The sequence below is a fragment of the Saimiri boliviensis genome, chromosome 14, assembly GCF_048565385.1.
Source record: "Saimiri boliviensis isolate mSaiBol1 chromosome 14, mSaiBol1.pri, whole genome shotgun sequence".
Classification (NCBI taxonomy): domain Eukaryota; kingdom Metazoa; phylum Chordata; class Mammalia; order Primates; family Cebidae; genus Saimiri; species Saimiri boliviensis.
The window spans coordinates 36760006-36782935 of NC_133462.1; the positions used below are offsets into that span (position 1 = coordinate 36760006).

Genomic DNA, 22930 nt, shown 5'->3' on the forward strand with positions numbered 1-22930 from the left:
CATGGCTCACACCTGTAATCCCAGCACTTTGGGAGGCCAAGGTAGGAGGATCACTTCAGGCCAGGAGCTTAAGACCATCCTGGACAACATGGCGAGACCCTGTCTCTATAAAAAAGTAAAAATTGGCATGGAGTGGTGGTAAGTGCTTGTGCTCCCAGCTCCTCGGGAGATTGAGATGGGAGGATCTCTTAAGCCCAGGAGATGTAGGCTGCAGTGGAGCAGTGATCAGGCCATTGCACTCCAGCCTGGGTGAGAGAGTGAGGCTCGGTCTCACAAAAACAAAAACACACACCTGCATCAGCTGTGCTGGAACTCCGGCTCTCTTCTCTCTGGCATCTGAGATCTTACTGGGGATCTGAGGCAGAGGCCTGGGAGCCCCCATTTCCGAGGGGGAGGGCCCCCGTGGGAGGCCCCGCCCCCTCTGTTGCGGAGGGATTTGGTGGGGTCCAGGCGGCTCTTGGCACGCAGGGGTGCGCAGATGACCTGAAGCCAGGAAAAGGAAAGGCGCCGCCAAGGCTGGTCGCTCTCAGCTGGAACTCATCACATCCTCAGTCAGGAGCGCCCACACCACGCAGGTCCCGCCCCTCCCAGGTGGGTTTCATCGGGTGGGCTCAGCGGGGCGGGGCCGAGTGAAATTAGGGAGGGGACTGGGCTGGGGCACAATGGAGGCCAAACCAGCGCCGAACTCCTCAGTGGCAGCAAAGCTGCTGGCGTTGCCCTGTCTGGACCTGGAGCCGCTGGGAGGATCTTCCTCCCAGGAGAGGCCGAGGACCCCAGGATGCCGGAGAACCAGTGGGAGGTGCGTAAGGCCAAACCCCTTCCCCGGACCCTTCACCACCTGGCCCAGTGATCAGGGGGTCATGACCTCTTGTTGCTGGTGTGATAGAAAAGTGGCAATTTTATAATAGTTATTGAAACTTACAAAAGAGGTTCTGGTCCACAGAGACACTTGGGGTCATCTCCGGGATCAGAGGCCATGCAATTCCATGCCTCTGGGGCTGATGTAGGCACTCCCCAGGAGTCATCCAGGGGTTATGGAGGGCAACGCAATAAGAATGAAAATGATAAGAATCGTAATCATATTACAGCAAGCCTGCTGGCGTGGTGGCGCATGCCTGTAAGTCCCAGCTACTCGGGAGGCTGAGGCGGAAGGATCGCTCGAGCCCAGAAATTCTAGGCTGCACTGAGTCCTGCTCACGCCCCTGCACTCCATCCGGGGCTACAAAGTGAGGCTCAGTCTCTAAAAGAAACACAAAGAAAAAAAGTAACCTTTTTCTCGATCGTGCAGCCAGAGGCTGGAAACCCTGCCTCGGTCACCCAGGGCGGTCCCTGCCGGGGTGATCTACGGGTGCCGTAAGGGGTTGATTGATGTCGAGGGCTGAGAATGTGCCTGGCCGGCCCACAGTAGGCGAGGTGAATTGCAATTACTTTGCAACTTGTAAACCTTCGACCCAAAGTTAGAAATGATTGAGCCTCAGGTGGGGTGTGTAGCCAGCCCAGGAGTACACAGCTAGCAAAGAGCCGGACCCTAGTCGGCTGAACCCAGGAGTCCCCCAAGAGTGACCCCACTGCCCTTGTCCCCAGGTCCCTCTGGCCTGCATGCCAGAACTCCGTCACCGCTCTGCGCTTCCTCCAAGAGACAGTGGAGGGGCTGGATCAGTCCCCTGCTCTGGACACCCAGGTCCTGGGGCCTTGCTGGGAGCCGATGGCTCTGGGGACTCAGGGCCACCTGCCGCTGGACAGGGGTTCCAAGGACACACAGACCCGGATCAGCCAGAAGGGCCGCCGTCTGCAGCCCTCGGGTACTCCCCTTACCCCACCCCAGAGAAGGCCCCGGAAGCAGCTGAACCCCTGCCGGGGCACCGAGAAAGTGGACCCGGGGTTCGAGGGGGTGACTCTGAGGTTTCAGATAAAGCCGGACGCCAGCCTGTTGATCATCCCCTCGTACAGGTAGGGGCTGGCTGAGGCCAGGGCACCCTTTCTCCCTGTAACAATGCAAACATGAGTGTGGGAGGCAGGGGTGCTCTCTGGTGTCAGTGTGGACCCTCACACGTGCCCTGTGTTACACGTGGCCCAGTCTCTGGTTGACACCTTGAGCTGGTGCCAGATCCAGGCCTGCAGCTCCTGACTCAGCCATCTGTCCCCACTCCCCGCTTCCCCAGTGTGAGACCCGGTGTCTCTTTATGAATCAGGCAGGCCTGGCCCTGCTTAGGCTGCAGCTGTGGCTGCGCTGATTTTTCCCAATAATGCTAACAGCTACAATTTGTTGGTGATGACAGTAAGAGGTAGGCTGGGCACAGTGGCTCACGCCTGGAATCCCAGCATTTTGGGAGGCTGAGGCTGCTGGATCATGAGGTCAGGAATTCGAGACCAGCCTGGCAAACATGGCGAAACCCATCTCTACTAAAAATACAAAAATTAGCCGAGCATGGTGGTGGGCACATGTAATCCAGCTACTTGGGAGGCTTAGGCAGGAGAATTGTTTGAACCTGGAAGGCAGAGGCTGCAGTGAGCCAAGATTGTGCCACTGCACTTTAGCCTGGGTGACAGGGCTAGATTATGTTTCAAAAACAACAATAACAACAACAAAAAAGAGGTTAACAGGCAGTATTTGATGTGTATGGGCTGATTCAAAAGCCTTGGGAGGCTGAGCACATTGGCTCACACCTGTAATCCCAGCATTTTGGGAGGCCAAGGTAGGTGGATCACCTGGGGTCAGGAGTTTGAGACCAGCCTGGCCAACATGATGAAACCCCCTCTCTACTAAAAATACAAAGAATTAGCTGGGCATGGTTGCAGGCACCTGTAATCCCAACTACTCGGGAGGCTGAGGCAAGAGAATCGCTTGAACCTGGGAGGTGGAGGCTGCAGTGAGCGGAGACAGCACCACTGCACTCCAGCCTGAGCGACAGAGCGACATCTCAAAAAAAAAAAAAAAAAGCCTTGGGGAGCTGGACGTGGTGGCTCACGCCTGTAATCCCAGCACTGTGGGAGGCTAAAGTGGGAAGATTGTGGGAGCCCAGCCTGGGCAACATAGCGAGACCCCGCCTCTAATTTTTATTTACTGATTATCATTATAAAAATTATCATTATTTACAACCCCCAGAAAATTTTTATGCACTAAAAAAATATATATATATATAATTATGACTTTTTAAATCATGCTGCCAAAACAAGTTGAAATATTTTTGTTTTTGAGATGGAGTTGTAGTCTGTCACAGGCTGGAGTGCGGTGGCACAATCTCGGCTCACTGCAACCTCTGCCTCCCGGATTCAAGCAATTCTCCTGCCTCAGCCTCCTTAGTAGCTGGGATTACAGGCGCCCACTACCATGCCTGGCTAATTTTTGTACTTTTAGTAGAGACAGCGTTTCACCATGTTGGCCAGGCTGGTCTTGAACTCTTGACCTAAAGGGATCCTCTGGGCTTAGCCTCCCAAAGTGCTGGGATTACAGGCGTGAGCCACCATGCCTGCCTGGCCTTTTCTTTTTTTTGAGACAAGGTCTCACTCTGTCACCCTGGCTAGAGTGCGGTGGCATAATCATGGCTCACTGCAGTCTTGACCTCCCTGGCCCAAGCTGTCCTTCCACTTCAGCCTCCCAAGTAGCTGGGAGCAGAGAGCAGAGGCCTGCACCACCACTCCTGGCTAATTTTTTATGTTTGTAGAGATTGGGGTCTCCTGTGTTGCCCAGGCTCCCATCTCTTTTTAAAAATCAATCAATAAATTTTTCAAAGAAAAAAAAAAAAAACATTGGGAAGCCAAGGAAACTGAGGCACTCTTTGGCGTGGGAGGTAATGTGTCCAGACTCACACAGTAAGGACATGGAGAACTGGGATGGAATCTGGCAGCCTGTCCTGTGCCTACTATTTTTCAAATAATAATAATAATTAGGCTGGGTACAGTGGCCATGCCTTTAATTCCAGCACTTTGGGAGGCTGAGGGGGGTGGATCACTTGAGGTCAGGGGTTTGAGACCAGCCTGGCCAACATGGCGAAACCCCCTTTCTACTTAAAATACAACAATGAGGGCCGGGCGCGGTGGCTCAAGCCTGTAATCCCAGTACTTTGGGAGGCCGAGGCGGGTGGATCACAAGGTCAAGAGATCGAGACCAACCTTGGTCAACAAGGTGAAACCCCGTCTCTACTAAAAAAAAAAATACAAAAAATTAGCTGGGCGTGGTGGCGCGTGCCTGTAATCCCAGCTACTCAGGAGGCTGAGCAGGAGAATTGCCTGAACCCAAGAGGCGGAGGTTGCGGTGAGCCGAGATCGTGCCATTGCACTCCAGGCTGGGTAACAAGAGCAAAACTCCGTCTCAAAAAAAACAAAAAACAAAAAAACAAAAACAACAATGAGCCAGGTGTGGTGTTGCGCACCTGTAGTCCCAGCTACTTGGGAGGCTGAGGCACAAGAATTGCTTGAACCTGGGAGGCGGAAGTGGCGGTGAGCTGAGACGGCACCACTGCACTCCAGCCTGGCGACAGAGCGAGCCTCCATCTCCAATAATAATAATAATAATAATATTACTAATGAGAGGCAAAACCAGGCCGTTCAGATATCAGTTGCTTCCTTGGAGGATGCCTGATACCTTGATACTAAGTCTTCATTTTGGGGGGCTATGGGGGACAAGTTGTGGACCCCCCGATGCTGATACCTTGTCTGCCCCGCAGCCTTCCCTGTAGTAGCCGCTCTCAGGAACCTCTTGCAGACGCTGCTGAGGGCCCCGCAGCCCACCCAGGAGACACGGAGGCCCTGGGTGAGTCCTGAAAGCCTAAGAGCTATAAATATTTTGGGGGGCCAATTTCCTGCCTTCCCTGCTTTTCTCCCTGCCCCCCCTTCTCCATTTTGCTTCCCCATTTAGAGGCCTCCAGGAGGAGTCGCAGCGCCCCCTCCACTCGGGCTGAGTCACCCCCACCCCCAGCTTCCTCCTCTGCGGAGTACTGCCATCTGTCTCCCTTCCTGGCTTTTGCTGTAGCTTAGAGCTGGCAACTCCCAGGGCTGGCTCAGAGCCAGGTGGGGCCTTGACAGAGACCCCCACAAAATGCCTCTCCCCGCACAGGCCTCCTGAGCTCACATATGTCACCTCTGATCCCTGCCCTTTGACCTCTCACCCTTCAGGGCTCCGGCGCTGTGCTTCCTGTCGGACCCAGCGGACCCCGCTCTGGAGAGATGCTGAAGATGGAACCCCTCTCTGCAACGCCTGTGGGATCAGGTCCTTAGAATGGTGGAGGGAGAGGTGGAGGTCCCCAAATCAGTCCGTGTGTCATCAGCGTGGGGTTTGGGGAAAGCAAAAAGCAAAACACCTGGGCCGGGCGCGGTGGCTCACGCCTATAATCCCAGCACTCTGGGAGGCCGAGGCGGGTGGATCACGAGGTCAAGAGATCCAGATCATCTTGGTCGGCAAGGTGAAACCCCGCCTCTACTAAAAATACAAAAATTAGCTGGCATGAGTGGTGCACGCCTGTAGTCCCAGCTACTCGGGAGGCTGAGGCAGGAGAATTGCCTGAACCCAGGAGGCAGAGGTTGCGGTGAGCCGAGATTGTGCCATTGCACTCCAGCCTGGGTAACAACAGCGAAACACCATCTCAAAAAAAAAAAAAAAAAAAAAAGCAAAACACCTACCTCTGGCCAGGCGAGGTTTTCACGCCGGTGATCCCAGCAATTTGGGAGGCCGAGGCAGGTGGATCACAAGGTCAGGAGTTCGAGCAGCCTGGCCAACATGGTGAAACCCTGTCTCTACTAAAATACAAAAAATTAGCCAGGTATGGTGGCAGGTGCCTATAGTCCCAGCTACTTGGGAGGTAGAGGCAGGAGAATCGCTTGAACCTGGGAGGCGGAGGTTGCAGTGAGCTGAGACCGTGCCACGGCACTCCAGCCTGGGCAACAGGGCGAGACTCCGTCTCAAAAAAGACAAACAAAAGCAAACGAAACAAAAAAACACCTACCTCTTGGGAAAGGTGGTTTCCTGCAGTGGTTTCTGGGCCCCCACTGCATCTTAAATGGCAGTTTCTTGTCCCCCAACCCTAGGTACAAGAAATATGGCACTCGTTGCTCCAGCTGCTGGCTGGTGCCCAGGAAAAATGTCCAGCCCAAGAAGCTATGTGGCAGATGCGGAGTGTCCCTGGACCCCATTCAGGAAGATTAAACTTGCCTTCCCCTGCTGAGCCGCTTCTTCTGCCTCAGTTTCACCAGTAGGAGAATGGGCAGAAGCAGCAATCCTAGGAGAACCGGGCAAGGAGCTGGCCTGCCTCCTGTCTGCCATCTCCCAATTCAGGGACCCCGGGGGAAGACCCAGGCCTCAGGCAGCAGAGCCTGCTAGGGGTCACTGGCCCCTTTTTCTCCAGTCAGCCTCGGCCGAGGCCCCCTCAGGAGACGTTTTCAGGAATGATGAGCATTGTTACAGTAGGGACAATAAAGTACAGAGAGATACTCAGAAAGAGCCTGTGATTCGGAATCCCACCTCCTGTGCCCCTCGCCAGCCGGGAGGGTGGACAGGTGTTTGCTCGTTTGGGTTGTGAGGGGCACACACATACACACGCACAGACACACAGCCTTTTTTGGTCTAGCTGGGACTACAGGCGTCCCACCCTGCCTGGGTAATTTTTGTATTTTTTTTAGTAGAGATGGGTTTTCACCATATTGGCCAGGCTGGTCTTCAACTCCAGACCTTGTGATCTGCCCTCCTCAGCCTCCCAAAGTGCTGGGATTACAGGTTTGAGACGCCATGCGCTGCCAAGACACGGTCTTATATGCAGACAGCAGCCCCCGACACAGGGAATCAGCCACATTCACCGCAACCTCCCATGCAGGGAAACAGCTGATACCCCCAGAGACATACAACAGACACAGAAAGACACACACAAGTCAGGTGCAGTGGCTCATGCCTGTAATCCCAGCACTTTGGGAGGCTGAGGTGGGCAGATCACTTGAGGTCAAGAGTTTGAGCCTAGCCTGGCCAACATGGTGAAACCCTGTCTCTACTAAAGATACAAACATTCGCCAGGTGTGGTGGCATGGGCCTGTAATCCCAGCTACTTGGGAGGCTGAGGCAGGAGAATTGCCTGAACCTGGGAGGTGGAGGTTGCAGTGAGCCAAGGTCATGCCACTGCACTCCAGCTTAGGTGACAGATTAAGACTCTGTCTCCAAAAAAGATTAAAAAAAAAAAAAAAAGACACATGCAAGACAGACATTTGCAGACAGAGCCGTGCGTGCTGACAAACACATCAGACACACATTGACAGGGATGTGCTGACACGTGGCTGAGTCATACACAGATACAGACAGCCCACACAGGACACACCCACAAGACACACGTGAAACACATAACCTGTAATCCCAGCACTTTGGGAGGCTAAGGTGGGTGGATCATGAGGTCAGGAGTTGAAGACCAGCCTGGCCAAGATGGTAAAACCCCGTCTCTACTGAAAATACAAAAATCAGCAGGGCATGGTGGCATGCACCTGTAATCCCAGCTACTCAGGAGGCTGAGGCAGGGAATTGCTTGAACCTGGGAGGTGGAGATTGCAGGGAGCCAAGATTGTGCTGCTGCACTCCAGCCTGGGTGACAGAGCGAGACTCCTCAAAACAAACAAAAAACCGCCCCCCACACATAGATGCCACACGCTGGCAGTGTACATGAATGGACTCTTCATCTCTCACCCAACCCCTGCCTGCAGCATGTCACTCTCCTCATTCAGTCCCTGCTGTGTCCCCCACCCACTTTACCAACTCCCTAACCCATCCAAAGGGTGTCTCCCAGGCCTGAAGTCAAAAGCCACAAGTCAGAGGCAGCCCTGAGCAGGCGGGACACACAGGCCAGCAGCACTTGGAGGGAGGGAGGAGAGAGAGTCAAGACTGGGTGGCGGGCCAGGCGCGGTGGCTCATGCCTGTAATCCCAGCGTTTCAGAAGGCTGAGGCAGGAGGATCGCTTGAACCTAGGAGTTCGAGACCAGCCTGGGTAACATAGACCCGTTCTCTACCAAATGTCAGCTACTCAGGATGCTAAGGTGGGAGGGTCTCTTGAGCCCTGGAGGTCAAGACTGCAGTGAAATATGATCATACCACTGCACTCCAGCCTGGGTAACAGAGGGAGACACAGTCTTAAAAAAAAAAAAAAAAAAAACAGGGTGTGTAGGATGGGCATGGTCCCCGCTGTGGGCATGAGTGAGCCACAAAGTCACACATCCTTATGAGATCCTCCCTGTCTCTCCTGGGAAGCCCTGAATGGGAGGCCTGGAGTCCAGATTCCTCTGCCTTTAAATCCCTGAATTACTTGATCTTACCCTTCCTTGGCCTGGAATACCCTCCCTCCACATCTCCCCATGGCTGACACTTTCCAATCACCTGGGGAGGCCTGGCTCCAACATCACCTCTTCAGAGAAGCCTTCCTTGACCACTAAGTCTAAAATAGACACTTCCTCCTGCTTAGGCCAGGTATGGTGGCTCATACCTGTAATCCTAGCACTCTGGGAGGCTGAGGTGTGAGGATCACTTAAACTCAGGAGTTCGAGGCTAGGTGCAGTGGCTGATGCGTATAGTCCCAGTACTTTGGGAGGCTGAGGGAGGCCGATCCCCTGAGGTCAGGAGTTCGAGACCAGCCTGGCTAACATGGTGAAACCCAGCTCTACTAAAAATACAAAACTTAGCCGGGTATGGTGGCATGTGCCTGTAGTCCCAACTACTTGGGAGGCTGAGGGAGTAGAATCGCTTGAACCCAGAGGGCGGAGGTTGCAGTGAGCCAAGATCTAGCCACTGAACTCCAGCCTCAGCAACACAGACTCCATCTAAAATAATAATAATAATAAATTAGGGACCAGGCACAGGGGCTTATACCTGTAATGCCAGCACTTTGGGAAGTCAAGGTGGGTGGATCATGAGGTCAAGAGATTGAGACCATCCTGACCAACATGGTGAAACTCCATTTCTACTAAAAAAAAAAAACAAAACAAAACATGGTGGTACGTGCCTATAGTCCCAGCTGCTCGGGAGGCTGAGGCAGGAGAATCACTTGAACCCGGGAGGTGGAAGTTGCAGTGAGCTGAGATCACGCCACTGCACTCCAGCCTGGTGACAGAGCGAGACTCCATCTCAAAATAAAATAAGCCGGGTGTGGTGGCTCACATCTATAATTCAAGCACTTTGAGAGGCCAAGGCAGGGGGATCACGTGAACCCAGGAGTTCAAGACCAGCATGGGCAACATGGTGAGAACCTGTCTCTACCAAAAATATAAAAATTATCCAGGTGTGGTGGCGAGCACCTATAGTCCCAGCTGCTTGGGAGGCTGAGCTGGGAGGATCACTTGAGCCAGGGAAATTGAGGCTTCAGTGAGCTGTGATCATGCCACTGCCCTCTAGCCTGAGCAAGAGTGAGACCCTGTCTTTAAAAAATAATAAAAAATAAAATAAAATAGACATTCCCACTCTCACCCTATGTCAACCTCTAGTTCAGCCCCTCGCTGGCCTACCTCTTAGAACCTACCAGAATTTCCATTCTCTGTCTGGCTCATGGTTACATTATTCACAGCCATCTCCCCTACCGTCGCAGGATTTCTCAGGTCTGAGGTCATCACAGCTACCTCCTTGCCCATGACAGGCCTCTCCAGTGCCAACTGGAGAGAAGCTCTCTTCAGGGACACCCTTTCAACACAGGTCTGCAAGCTCTGGGCTGTCCTTACCCACGTATTCAACATTTACTGAGCATCTGCGTGTGCTTGGCCCCAACGAGGGCACTCAGTGGCTCTACTGGGGCTGATGTAGGAAACAGTAAAAAGAAAAAAGAATACTGAGAGGCCAGGCACGGTGGCTCATGCCTGTAATCCTAGCACTTTGGGAGACCAAGGTGGGCGGATTGCCTTAACTCGGGAGTTCGAGACCAGCCTGGGCAACAAGGCAGTCTCTACTAAAAATAGAAAAAAAATAGCTAGGCGTGGTGGTGCACACCTGTAGTCTCAGCTACTCAGGAGGCTGAGGCAGGAGAACCACTTGAACCCAGGCCCGGAAGGCAGAGGTTGCAGTGAGAATCACTTGAACTGGGGAGACAGAGGAGACAGAACTGAGAATGGGCCACTGCATTCCAGCCTGGGCAAAAGAGCGAGACTCCATCTCAGAAAAACAAAGTACTCAGAGGCCAGGCAGGGTGGCTAACCCCTGTAATCCTAGCACTTTGGAAGGCCAAGGTGGGTGAATTGCCTGAGCTCAGGAGTTCAAGACCCGCCTGGGCAAAACAGTGAAACTCTTGTCTCTACTAAAATACGAAAAATTAGCCAGGCATGGTGGTATGTACCTTTAGTCTCAGCTACTCAGGAGGCTGAGGCAGGAGAATTGCTTGAACCCGGGAGGCAGAAGTTGCAGTGAGCCGAGATCGCGCCATTGTGCTCCAACCTGGGTGACAGAGTGAAACTCTGTCTCAAAGAAAAAACAAACAAACAAAACTCAGGTATATGTCTACGAAGATGTTAAGTTGTGACTGGGCCACAGAGAAAAAGTGTGCAAGGAGATAAAAGAGTTAAGTAGGTCAGACATGGAGGCTCCTGCCTATAATCCCAGCACTTTGGGAGGCCGAGGTGGGCAAATCACTTGAGGTCAGGAGTTTGAGACCAGCCTGGCCAACGTAGTGAAACCCCTTCTCTACTAAAAATACAAAAATGAGCCAGACGTTATGGCGGGCGCCTGTAATCCCAGCTACTCAGGAGGCTGAGGTGGGAGAATCACTTGAACCCAGGAGGTGGAGGCTGCAGTGGGATCGAGCCATTGCACTCCAGCCTGGGCGACAAAACGAGACTCCGTCTCAGAAAAAAAAAAAAAAAAAAAAAAAAAGTTGGGTGCCGTGGCTCATGCCTGCTTGTAATCCCAGGACTTGGGGAAGCTGAGGTGGGTGGATCAGGAGTTCGAGACCAGCCTGGCCAACATGGTGAAACCCCATCTCTATTAAAGGTACAAAAATTAGCTGAGGGTAGTGGTGAGTGCCTGTAATCTCATTGGGAGGCTGAGGCAGGAGAATCGCTTGAACCCTGGAGGCAGAGGCAGCAGTGAGCCAAGATCATGCCACTGCACTCCAGCCTGGGCCATAGAGTGAGGCTCCACCACCGCCCCCCACAAAAAAAAGAAAAGAAAGAAAAGAAAAAAAAAGTAATTGTAGTTTTTGCCATGACTTTCTCCCTCCCCACCAACCCCCTGCTGCCACCCAGAGTCTCACTCTGTGGTCCAGGCTGGAGTGCAGTGGCTCGATCTCAGCTCACTGCAACCTCCGCCTCCAGGATTCAAGCAATTCTGCCTCAGCCTCCCAAGTAGCTGGGATTACAGGTGTGTGCCAACATGCCCAGCTAATTTTTTCTGTACTATTAGTAGAGACAGGGTTTCACCATGTTATCCAGGCTGGTCTCGAACTCCTGACCTTGTGAACTGCCGGCCTTAGCCTCCCAAAGTGCTGGGATTATAGCAATGAGCCACCAAGCCTGGCCTTTGCCATTACTTTCAATGGCAAAAACAGCAATTACTTTTGTGCCAACCTAATAAAATCAATATCTCATCTGAAGGCTCTGAAAGAGAACTTGAGGGCAGCAGAAGTGGAGACAGATCATTGAGTGGGGTGGGGGGGGCACAGGCAGAAAAGTTGAGGTGGCGTGAGTGGCAGGGCTGCCCCTGGCTGGTGTCTTTTTGGCTTCTTTTCGGCTCTAGCACCCAGCACTGGCCTGCCCTCTCGTGTCATTTCCCTGTCTCATCTTTGCTCATTACATGTTTGCATGGGGCTGGCTTCCTTCTCCAGGGCTCTGTGTTCCTACTTTTGAGGGAGGAGGGGGAGAGAAGGAGGCTGGTGGGGAGGAGGCCCAGCTGCTGTGCCTTATGCTGTTGGGGGTGAGGCGGATGGTGCCGTGCGATGGGGGTGCAGCGGATACCCTTCGTGTGTCTGTTCTGAATCATGATGGGCCGAGTGGAAAGGCAGGGTGGGGGTAAACTGAGGCACTGTGGGTGGACACAGGATGAAGGATGTTTTGAGGGTGGGGCAGGGGTGACGTGGTGAGGGCTAACACCCATAGATAGCATCAGCCACTGCCCACCCAGGGAGGTCTCACCGAGGTCTCAGGGCAGGGGGGCGATGGAGAGGGGCTCCACCCATCTTGGCAAGGCGGCCTCAGCTCTGCTGGCAACCAGGCCTGGGGAAAGCACCTAGCTCCCACCTTCTAGAGTGACCCGGACCAGAGGGCAGTGCTGGGAGGAAGAGATAAGTGGCAGGGAGGAGGAGGGAGGAGTTAGGCCCCCACCCCTCCCCAGGAGTTCAAAGAGAGCAGGAAACAGGCACTGAGAGATGATAAGCTCTAGGTCATGCTGAGAAAAGACAGCTTGGATTGTGCCTGACATATAGTAGGTGTTCAAAAAAAGTTTTGGGGGCGGGGCGAGGTGGCTCACGTCTGTAATCCCAGCACTTTGGGAGGCTGAGGCAGGCAGATTATGAAGTCAGGAGTTCAAGACCGGCCTGACCAATATGGTGAAACCCTGTCTCTACCAAAAATGCAAAAAGAAAATTAGCCAGTGTGGTGGTGGGCACCTGTAGTCCCAGCTACTCGGGAGGCTGAGGTAGGAGAATCGCTTGAATCCAGGAGACAGAGGTTGCAGTGAGCCGAGATTGTGTCACTGCACTCCAGCCTGGCGACAGAGTAAGACTCCATATCAAAAAAAAAAAAGTTTTTTTTTTTTTTTTTTTTTTTTTTTTGTTGTTGGAGTTTGTTTTTAGAGACAGGGTCCTGTTCTGTCACCTGGACTGGACTGCAATAGCGATATCATAGCTATCAGTGGCTTCAACTTCCTGGGCTCAAAGGATCCTCCTGCCTCAGCCTCCCAAGTAGCTGGGACTACAGGCATGCACCACCATGTCTGGCTAATTTTTGAAAAATAGGCTGGGCACAGTGGCTCACACCTGTAATCCCAGTGATTTGGGAGGCCGAGGCAGGTGGATCACCTCAGGTCAGGAGTTCAAGACCAGCCTGGCCCACATGGTGAAATCTCATCTCTACTAAAAATACAAAAATTAGCCCTGTCTCTACTAAAAATACAGATATTATGCCTATAGTCCCAGCTACTTGTGAGGCCGAGGCAGGAGAATTGCTTAAACTTGGGAGGTGGAGGTTGCAGTGAGCCAAGATTATACCACTGCCATCCAGCCTGGGTGACAGAGTAAGACTCCATCTCAAAAAAAAAATTTTTTTTGGAAACATTTTCTGTAGGGTCTCACTATGTCGCCCAGGCTGGTCTGAAACTTGTGGGTGCAAGGGATCCTCCCACCTGGGCCTCCCAAAAGTCCTGGGATTACAGGCATGAGCCACCACACCCGGCAAACACATTTTTTTTTTAGATGAAGTTTTGATCTTGTTGCCCAGGCTGGAGTGCAATAGCATGATCTCGGCTCACTGCAAACTCCACCTGCCAGGTTCAAGCAACTGTCCTGCCTCAGGCTCCTGAGTAGGTGGGATTACAGGCACCCCCCAACCACGTCCAGCTAATTTTTTGTATTTTTTGTAGAGACGGGGTTTCTCCATGTTGGTCATGCTGATCTTGAACTCCCGACTTCAGGTAATACACTCGCTTAGGCCTCTGAAAGTGCTGGGATTACAGGCGTGAGCCACCGCACCCGGCCCACTTTTTTTTTTTTTTTTTTTCCTGAGACAGAGTCTAGTTCTGTCGCCCAGGCTGGAGTGCAGTGGCAAGATCTCCACCTGCCAGGTTCTAGCAATTCTCCTGCCTCGGCCTCTTGAGTAGCTGGGATTACAGGCACTACCTGCAATCCGAGGTGTGCCACTACCGCCCAGCTTTTTTTTTTTTTTTTGCGGGGGGGGGGGAGGATGAAGTCTGGCTCTGTAGCCAGGCTGGAGTGCAGTGTCGTGAACTCAGCTCACTGCAGTCTCCGCCTCCCAGGTTCAAGCCATTCTTCTGCCTCAGCCTCCCAAGTAGCTGGTGTTACAGGTTTGCACCACCACACCCAACTAATTTTTGTATTTTTAGTAGAGAAGCGGTTTCACCATGTTGGACAGGGTGGTCTCGAACTCCTAACCTCAAGTGACCCGCCACCTTGGCCTCCCTAAGTGCTGGGATTACAAGCGAGAGCCACCATACCCGGGTCTGGCTAAGTTTTGAAAAACACTTTTTTTAGGGTCTCCCTATGTCGCCCAGGCTTGTCTAAAACTCTTAGGTGCAAGGGATCCTGCCACCTGGGCCTTGCGCAAGTCCTGGGATTACAGGCGTGAGCCACCATGCCCGGCCCCCTCAAAAATCGCTTTTTGAATGAATAACTCGGGAATAACATTGGAACCGTGGGCTTGTTCCACCTGGCAGAAACAGAAGCGGAGACAGGGAATTCCTTTATAAAAACTTTATTGGGGGGATGGGTAGAAAATGGGGGTGACGCCCTTGGAGTTAAATACATAAATAAATAAGTAAATAAATAAAGCAATAAATAAGCCCCCGTGTGTGTCTGGGGGGCGTCCCCCGGCCCGCGGGGAGAGAGGAGCGGGCTCATGCCGAGGTCAGCTGAATGGCGAAGACCTCGCCCTCCGTCGGCGATTCAGCCGCGCCCCCCGCTGCCTCGGGTCCGCCCTCCGCGCCCGCCGCCCCGCCGGCGCCGCCGCCCGCGCCATTGAGACACACGGCCTCGCCCGAGCTTTCTGCCTCCTGCACGTTGTACTCTCCCTTCTTGCAGGCGGTGGACTGCACGTAGAAGGCCAGGCCAGCCCCCGCGGCCAGAAGCGCCGCGCCCCCAGCTGCGCCACCCACGGCGACCCACAGCCACGGACCTGCGGGGTGGAGACCCTCGCGGAGAGTGGCCAAGCTCCGGGGGGCTTCCGCCACCGCCCCCCGCACCCTTACAAGCACAAGGTGAGTCCTCATGCCCGCGGGAACCCACTGTCTGGCCTTGGGAGAAGGGAGAGACCCCACGCACTAAGGCCACTCCCTGTGCCAGGGCGACCCCAGACCCAATTTAAGCACTTAAGCCCATGGGGATATAAATTCGTAACCACACTTAGCCCCCTAGAGACAAGTCAACTCTCCCCATCCCCCAAAAAATGAGGGTCAGGAGGACCAGGTCAGGTTCCCCCCACCCCAAAGATACCCCAGCCGAGGAGCCTCGGGAAGTGAGAAGGTGATCTTGTCCCCGCCCACGCAGAACCCACCCCAAGTTTTTAAGTCCTTTCCTGCAGCAGTGACAGCCCTGGAGGGTCCTCTCCTTGAATTCACTTTTCTCCACCTCCATCTCCCACCCCTCGACGTGCGATCAACAGCTGCACCCGCTCAGGCAACTTTGATTTCTACTCGGTCCCACTTCCGTCTCAACTATCCGGACTGAGCGGGAGGCAGGCGGGATAGGCCGCCCCCAGACCCAGGTCACGCCCCCTTGCTGATCCCTCGCCCCGCCCCTCCCCAGCTGCTACTTACCCGCCACGCGCACCGTAATGCGCCGCGCGTGGCGCCCGTGCGCGTTAGTGGCTGCGCACTCGTATTCGCCGCCGTGGCTTCCCATGGCGCCCGCCACGCTCAGCGTGCTGTTGTTGCTTGACAGGCCGATGTTGAGGGCCCCCGGGGGCGCGCGCCAGCTGATCTGGGCTGGAGGCCAGGCCTCCGCGCGGCAGGTCAGGGTGAAGTTGCCGCCTGGGCGCACGCCTCCGGGTGGCGAGGCAGCAAGTTCGGCCACCACCGGCCGGTCTGAAGGGCACAGAAGGTGCAGGGGGGCTTAGCGCCGGCCCAGCCGCTGATCAAATGCCCTGCCCCGGCCCACCACGATCGATGAGAGACCACCCCGCCTCTAACGGGCAGAAGAGGATCCTGCCTCCTATCAGAGCCTCCTCCCCCCGACAATCACGCTGTTGTTGGGACTAAAATTCCGCGCCCTTCTTCACTCAATGGGAGGTGAAGCCCAGGCCAGTGTTCTAATCCAGGATTTGAGGAGGGCTGTGCGCCTATTCCCTAGAATTTTCTTTTTTAAAAATTAATTAATCATGTTTTTGAGAAGGAGCCTCTCTCTGTCGCCTAGGCTGGATTGCAGGGGCGCGATCTCGGCTCATTGTAACCTCCGCCTTCCGGGTTCAAGCGATTCTCCTTACTGGCTCCTGCAACTAAACCTGGATTTTTTTTTTTTTTTTTTTTTTTTTTTTTTTTTTTTTGGTATTTTTAGTAGAGAGAGGGTTTCACCATGTTGGTCAGGATGGTCTCGAGCTCCTGACCTCGTGATCCGCCTGCCTTGTCCTCCCAAAATGCTGGGATTACAGGTGTGAGCCACCGTGCCCAGCCTTATTTTTTTTTCTTTTAAATTGTTCTTCTTGTTTTGTTTTGTTTTTTGTTTTGTTTTGTTTTTTGTTTGTTTGTTTGTTTTTGAGACGGAGTTTCGCTCTTGTTACCCAGGCTGGAGTGCAATGGTGCGATCTCGACTCACCGCAACCTCCGCCTCCTGGGTTCAGGCAATTCTCCTGTCTCAGCCTCCTGAGTAGCTGTGATTACAGGCATGCGCCACCATGCCCAGCTAATGTTTTGTATTTTTAGTAGAGACGGGGTTTCACCATGTTGACCAGGATCGTCTTGATCTCTTGACCTCGTGATCCACCCGCCTCGGCCTCCCAGAGTGCTGGGATTACAGGCGTGAGCCACCGCGCCCGGCCCTGTTTTGTTTTTTATTGGCTATATCTGAAAAAAGATAATCCTTTTTTTTTTTTTTGAGATATTTTCTTTTTTCTAAGAAAGACTCTTACTCTGTCACCCAGCTGGAGTGCAGTGGCAGGATCTCGACTCACTGCAACCTCACCTCCCAGGCTGGAGCGATTCTCTTGCCTCAGCCTCCCAAGTAGCTGGGACCACAGGCTCCTGCCACCACGACCGGCTAATTTTTGTTCGTTTTGTAGAGACGAATTTTCACCATGTTGGCCAGGCTGGTCTCGAACTCCTGGCCTCAAGTGATTCAGCCTTCCAAAGTGTTGGGAATTATAGGCCTGAGCCATCACGCCTGGCTAAAATTTTCATTATCCCCTGGTTTAGGCTGGAATTCCCTGTCCCAGAGAATGAGACCGGAAAGGTGCCCTTGAACACTCCCACCGCTGTGAGCCATTCTTGCGAGGACCGTGTCCCCTCCGTGCAGTGCTGCCCCCACTCACATTCCACGCCCACAGTGACGGTCCGGGAGTCCGTGCCGTGCGCATTGGTGGCCACACAGTGGTAGGTGCCTGCATCCTCTCGGGACACGCGCTGCTGCTCAGGCCACGGAGTGCCTTCCCGAGAACAGTGCACTCCGGGGGAAGGGCGACCCCGGGCGGCGCAGGCCAGCGCGGCAGCCTCAGCCCCTTCCAGCCACGTCTGGTGACTTGGGCAGGTAGATTCATCCATCTCCGGCGGCGCTGCAAAGTAGTCATGGGGGGTGTCAGGGAGGTGCCTAGACTGTGGGATACCCCTGCTCCGCACCCACCTGGGCCTCACTCACACTCTGCGCTCACGATGACTGTTTTGGCCGCGGAGCCGTGGCGGTTGGTGGCGTTGCAGATGTAGGTGCCAGGTGCCAGGTCACTAGGGATGCTGGGGGCTCTAGGACTTGGGTCTGGGGGTGCCAGCGGCAGCAGCACCCCCTCAGTGGCGCCCCCAGAGCCCACGCACTCCACGCTTGGTTGTGGCTTCCCATCGACCTCGCAGGAAAATAGGCGCCCAGATCCTTCCACCCATGTCCAATTGCTGGGGCAGTTCGGCTCCTCAAACCTGGGGCCATCTGGGGAACAGGATTATGGGGGTTCACGCAGGGGCCAGGAAGTCCAGCCGGAGTTGTCCCACAGATCCCTGGCTAACCCCACGCTGCCCCTACTCACATTCCACCGTGATAATCACATTTTTGGCAGCAGACCCCCGAGCGTTGGTGGCTTCACAGCGGTAAGTGCCCGCATGCTCCGGAGCCACAAGCAGCAGCCCCTCGAGAAAGACCCCGAGCTCCCCAGAGCGCTCGCAGCTCACATCAGGCGGCGGGACCCCGTGCGCCACACAGACCAGCGAGGCTTCTGTTCCCTCCACCCAAGTAATGCGTTCTGGGCAGCCCACGCTGTCCAGCGCTGGTGCATCTAGAGGAGGGAGTGTATTGTTGGCTCTGAGGTTTCGGGGCCATTCTATCGTCCCTAGACCCTCTTTGGAGTTTCGAGGCTTCCACAAAGGGTTGTCCCTGTACAACCCTTGGACGCAGATCCAGAAGGGTGTCACGCTAGTCAAGCCAGGCACTGTGGGAGCTCCCTGAGCCACCAGCGGTGCCTTTTTCGGTCTAAAAATTTCAGCACCCTGAACCGCCTTCCTTTCCAAGACTCCGCCCAGATACCACGCCCCGGCCTATGGACACGCCCACCTGGTCTCTTTATCCTCCAAGATCTTTCCCCAATCCCACCCAAAGGGACACCTCATACCCTACTCCTACTCTTCCCTGTAGGCCGGCCAGCCCCCAGACCCTGAACCAGAGATGCACCCTGCCACCCCGCGCACCCCGACTCACACTCTACCGTCAGCGTCACGTCCTTGATCGCCTCGCCCTGATCATTGGCCGCCTTGCAGCGGTAAGTGCCTGAGAGTGCCCGAGTGACCGGACCCAGCAGGCCCAGAGCCAGCACGGCCCCGCCGTCGGAGCGCGCGCAGTGCACCGTGGGTTCTGGATTCCCACGGGCCTCGCAGCGTAGCGTCTGCTCTGGGCCCTCGGGCCACGTCCAGCTCCTGGGGCAGTCCGAATCGTCCAGCCGGGGGGCGTCTGTGGGCAGGCCGTGGGGTTACAGAGGCTTAGACGTACGTGAACCGAGAGAAATGGTCCCGCCTCCACGACACGGCCAGGGATCAGGCGGGTCCTTGGAAGTTACCAGTAGAGAGGGTGAGGGGTTATCACCAACTCACATAGGACGCGAAGCTCTGCGCTCCTGTTCTTGATCAGGGTCTCGCCCTCCACGTCAAGGGTGGCGTTGCAGAAGAAGCTGCGCCTGTCGTCATTCTCGGTAGCATTTAGCTGAAGCTGGACGGGCTGCCCCGGGACTGCGGCTGCAACTCCCTCCAATATGACCAGGGCTTGGGCCCCGGCTGCGCAGGTTACTGTCACCATCTGCCCCTCGGAAATGCTGGGTTCACTCAGGGTCAGGAGTGGTGCCGGGAAGCCTGGGGCGGAGCATTGGTCGGAGTATACTGACCAAACCCCTTCCGCCGGTCAAGGCCCCCCCCATTATCTGCCCGAACCCTCGGGGTGCTGAGGCCAAACTAGGGTACCGCGCCCGGCCTCTCAGGCTGCACAGGCTCCTCCCCACCAGTGGTTACGTCTCCGCCCCCACATGCTCCGCTCACTACATGCCCTGCCTCTTCGGGACACTCGGGCCACGCCTCTCCCGGTACTGAGGTCCCGCCCACTCGTCGCCCTGCCTTCGCGTTCCTCTGGCCCCGTCTCCGAGCCGCGGAGACCCCGCTTCCCTCCTTACTGTAGATGGTCACGTTCTCCCGGGTCTCCCGGTTTTCACCCCCCAGGGTGACGTTGCAGACCAGCTGCCTGGCACCCTCCTGCTCTGCGCTAGCTGTGGCTGTGGCAGTGGCCACGAGTGCGTCCCCGTCGAGGGTGACATCAGGACTCAGATTCTGGTCCCCCAGCGCGAGGTAGACCCTGGCCTCTGTGGCTGGAAATAGTCGGTCCAGGGCGCAGCTCACGGGCCTTTCTGAGCCGACTTCCAAGAACCGGGGAGCAGCGAGACGCGGGGGATCTGGAGACAGGGCTAGGGGTGGAAGAACCAAGTTTCAACGAACTTGTGTTCCGAGAGCTCAGTATGTCCTAAGCACTCGACATGTACTATCTTAACGTGTAATCATCCTCAAGGCACAGAGAGGAAAACAGCTCAGCCCGTGGGGGTTGAAGTCAGGACCAGCATTCAGATGTATCTGCCTCTAAACCTCATAAACACCGACCTGACCCCACTTGGTCCCATCTCCGCACACCCACTCACAGAAGGTTCGGAGCTCTCTGGGGGCCGAGCTGTTCTCAAACAGTCCCAGGCCGTGTGGCCGCAGGTCCAGCTCCGCGCGACACGAGAAATTGGCCCCATGGTCCTCCCTCCGGGCCAGTACCGTGGCTGTGAGCACCGCGCCCCGCGCTCGGGGTGGCTCGCCGGCGAAGCTGCGGCGGATTAGCTCCTGGGCGCCCCGCAGCAGGGTCAACGTGAGGCTCGCACGGGGCCCAGCGCCCGGGACCCTACAGCTCAGGGTAAAGTTCTCGCCCACCGGCTGCCAGGGAGGCAGCTGCAACAGCTCTACGCGATCTGGTCGCTCTGCAAGTGGGAAGAGTCCGCGGCTTTTGGAACGCCAGGACTTGGAACCCAGGGGAGGGGGTGGGGACACAGAGGGTGGGGCCTGAAGGGGAGGACCCTGGAACCCAGAGGGCGGTGCCTGGGAGGGAGGGAAAGTAGTGGAGTACGCGCGAGGCCACCCAGAACTCACGGAAAGTGCGAATGAGCCCACGCGCCTGTAGTGTGCGCCGCGCGCAGCGGAAGAAGCAGACGGGCTGGGTCTCCGGCTCGCGAATATCCACCAGCTGCCGCGCCAACCAACGCAAACCCCTCTGGGTCCCGTTTCGGCGCAGCGAGGTCTCCAGGCCACCGCGTTCCGGCCGAGGGCAGTTGGTGCTGCAATTCAGCCACAGCGAGCCCCCGCGCTCCACGAACGCCACGCGGGGTTGCAGGTCCGCCCAGAAGGGCTCCTGCGAGACCGCTGCCCAGGAAAACGCGGGCTCAGCCTGGGGAGCCAACTCCCTGACATGTTAGCGCCCTTATGTCGAGTCAAGGGTTCTCGGAGGGTGGGGAGGAGAGGCTGCGGCCAGGGAAAGAACCCAGGCGTCCTGCGTCCTGCCCAGGCCTAGGGTTTAAAGGCGCGCTCCCAGAGTCTAAACCTCGAGGGTGTCCCTGGGACGTGGTACCAGAGATCCCTGGTCTCCAAAGAGCCGGTGGAGCGGCGGGAAAACATGGGAAGGGGGAGGGGGTAGAGGAAAGGAAAGATGGGGTCTTCGATGCACACAGCAAGGCTGAGAGCAGGGGACCCCAGGTGGGGGATGGGGGATAAACCGGTTCTCAGGGTCCTGGTAGAATCCCGAGATACGGGGAGAGTGCGTTTGCCGCAAGGGCAAAGGAGAGATGGGCTCCAGATAGGTGGGTCAAGGATCAGGAAGGACCCTACACCCGGTGAAGAACACGGAACCAGGACGCAGGGCTGGGCTCATGGAAGGAACCGTGGGAACAGCCGAGGGGCCCGGTGGCCAGGGCTCCGGGCGGAGCGGGAACAGCGTTTCTGAGTCACGGTAGTTGGAGAGATGGAGTCTTCGCGGACCGCGAGTGGGGAAGATGCCATTCCGTGGACCATGGTGCACAGCAGAGCGTGAGGAGGTACCCGGGGAGGGGACAGGAGAGACTCCGGGTCTCCAGGGCGCAGGGCTGGGTGCGGAAGAGCACCTAGGAGCTCGAAACGGGTAGGGGCGATCGAGGGGTCAGGAAGCTGGGGCTCGGGTGTGTATTTGGGAGGAGGGGGAAGGGGGGAAGACTCAGGCTCGAGGTGGGGGCAGAGGCGTGGGAGAGAGTCGAGGGCGGAGCCGGGAGGGACAGGAGGCCGCTTCTCATGTCCGGGAACTCCGCCCCCGCCCTGTCCACCCCGAGCCAGAGCGGGGCTCTTACCTGAGAGGTCGAAGAGCCCCAGGCCCAGAGCAGCCCAGAGGCCGAGTAGCGCCCGGCGCAGCCCTGGCGAAGGCCCTGGCATCGCCGCGGCGGGGAAAGCGCAGGAGGCGAGGGGAGCGCCAGCCGAGGAGCTGGGCTAGAGGACGGCTCGGCGCGGCGCGGCGGGTGGGGTGTGGGGGAGGCAGAGTTGCGCTCGGGGATTGGTTTAACGTTGGTAACTTGGTTTCCAAGGAGGGGGCGGCGGCAGAGGCGGCGGGGGGGAGCGGGAGGCGAGCGTGCGCTAAGCTCCTGGCCTTGGTGAAGGCGAGCTGGCAGGAGCGAGCGACCCCCGGGGTCTACGTGGAGGCCGGCATGATGGCCCAGAGCCTTCTGGGGGCGACCACGCTCTCCCGCGTCATCCTCGGCCGCGACTCTGGGATCGGGGGATGCTGGGTTGCCCTTCCCAAACCCCTACCCCAGCCCTGGCTGAGATGCTGTGATAATGAGCTGGACTCCGAGCTCCGCCCCCACATGTAGCTCCTCCCACCAGCGCCCCTTAGGGCGGGGATGCGTTTGGGGACTGAGAGAGGTTTGGGAGGCACTGGATGGGGAAAGGACAGTTCTAGGGAAGGATGCGGGGATGCCTCTCTCTCCCGTCCTTCTCCTTTTGACCCCGCGGAGCCACACCCCTAAGCCCCCCTCCCGCTCAGCCCCGGCTCGCGACAGAGGGGGCGGGACGAAAATGCCAGCGAGCTGGGGACACGTGTGCGTGCGCGCAGCGTTCGCGGGCGTCTAAATTAGAATCCGCTCGGCTCCGGGTCTGTATTTACCCAGCGTGCAGCGGGCACGTGTCTACTCAGCGTGTGTGAGCGCCAGCCGCCCAGGAGCGCCCGAGTTCGCCTTCTGCTCGGTGGGCTGAGGCCCTGGCCCTCCACGCGAGAACGAGGGACAGGGGGTGACTCTTTTGACTCCGCATCCGGGCCCCAAGCTTTGACAACGTCCCCCAACCCCATGTGCTCATCTGGCCGGGTGACTACCAGAACATCGTCAGAATTCGAATTTGTGGACCATCTGATCACCCCTTCCCGACTGCATGGGTACCTCTTTTGCGTATCCACGTCCCTCAATATGTCCATGGGACCCTTCCCTCTCTACCATTCATGGTCTCACCCTAGCCCGATGAGCTGTTTTGCAGATGAGTTCTCGCTCCACAGTTGTTTGTTCCCCAGGAAAGCACAGGTTCTGAAGGTGGGGCTAGGATGGGAAACTTAAT

At 56.2% G+C, this 22930-nt stretch overlaps 2 protein-coding genes across 2 annotated transcripts; one reads left to right on the plus strand and one right to left on the minus strand.

Moving 5' to 3' along the window:
- The first annotated feature begins 45 nt into the window (after positions 1 to 45).
- Positions 46 to 6434, plus strand: ZGLP1 (zinc finger GATA like protein 1). The gene is made up of 5 exons (XM_039465887.2): positions 46 to 799; positions 1585 to 1950; positions 4668 to 4753; positions 5116 to 5209; positions 6025 to 6434. Exons 1-5 carry the CDS (start codon positions 663 to 665, stop codon positions 6140 to 6142), a joined length of 801 nt encoding a protein of 266 aa, XP_039321821.1. The 5' UTR covers positions 46 to 662; the 3' UTR covers positions 6143 to 6434.
- A 7911-nt stretch (positions 6435 to 14345) lies between these two features.
- Positions 14346 to 21853, minus strand: ICAM5 (intercellular adhesion molecule 5). Its single transcript, XM_010349676.3, has 11 exons — positions 21679 to 21853; positions 20456 to 20725; positions 19966 to 20286; positions 19450 to 19737; positions 18881 to 19135; positions 18492 to 18740; positions 17827 to 18072; positions 17451 to 17729; positions 17128 to 17367; positions 15422 to 15688; positions 14346 to 14781 (listed from the first exon to the last, which is right to left on the minus strand). The coding sequence occupies exons 1-11, from the start codon at positions 21758 to 21760 to the stop codon at positions 14504 to 14506; spliced, it is 2775 nt and encodes a 924-aa protein (XP_010347978.2). The 5' UTR covers positions 21761 to 21853; the 3' UTR covers positions 14346 to 14503.
- Positions 21854 to 22930: the final 1077 nt, after the last annotated feature.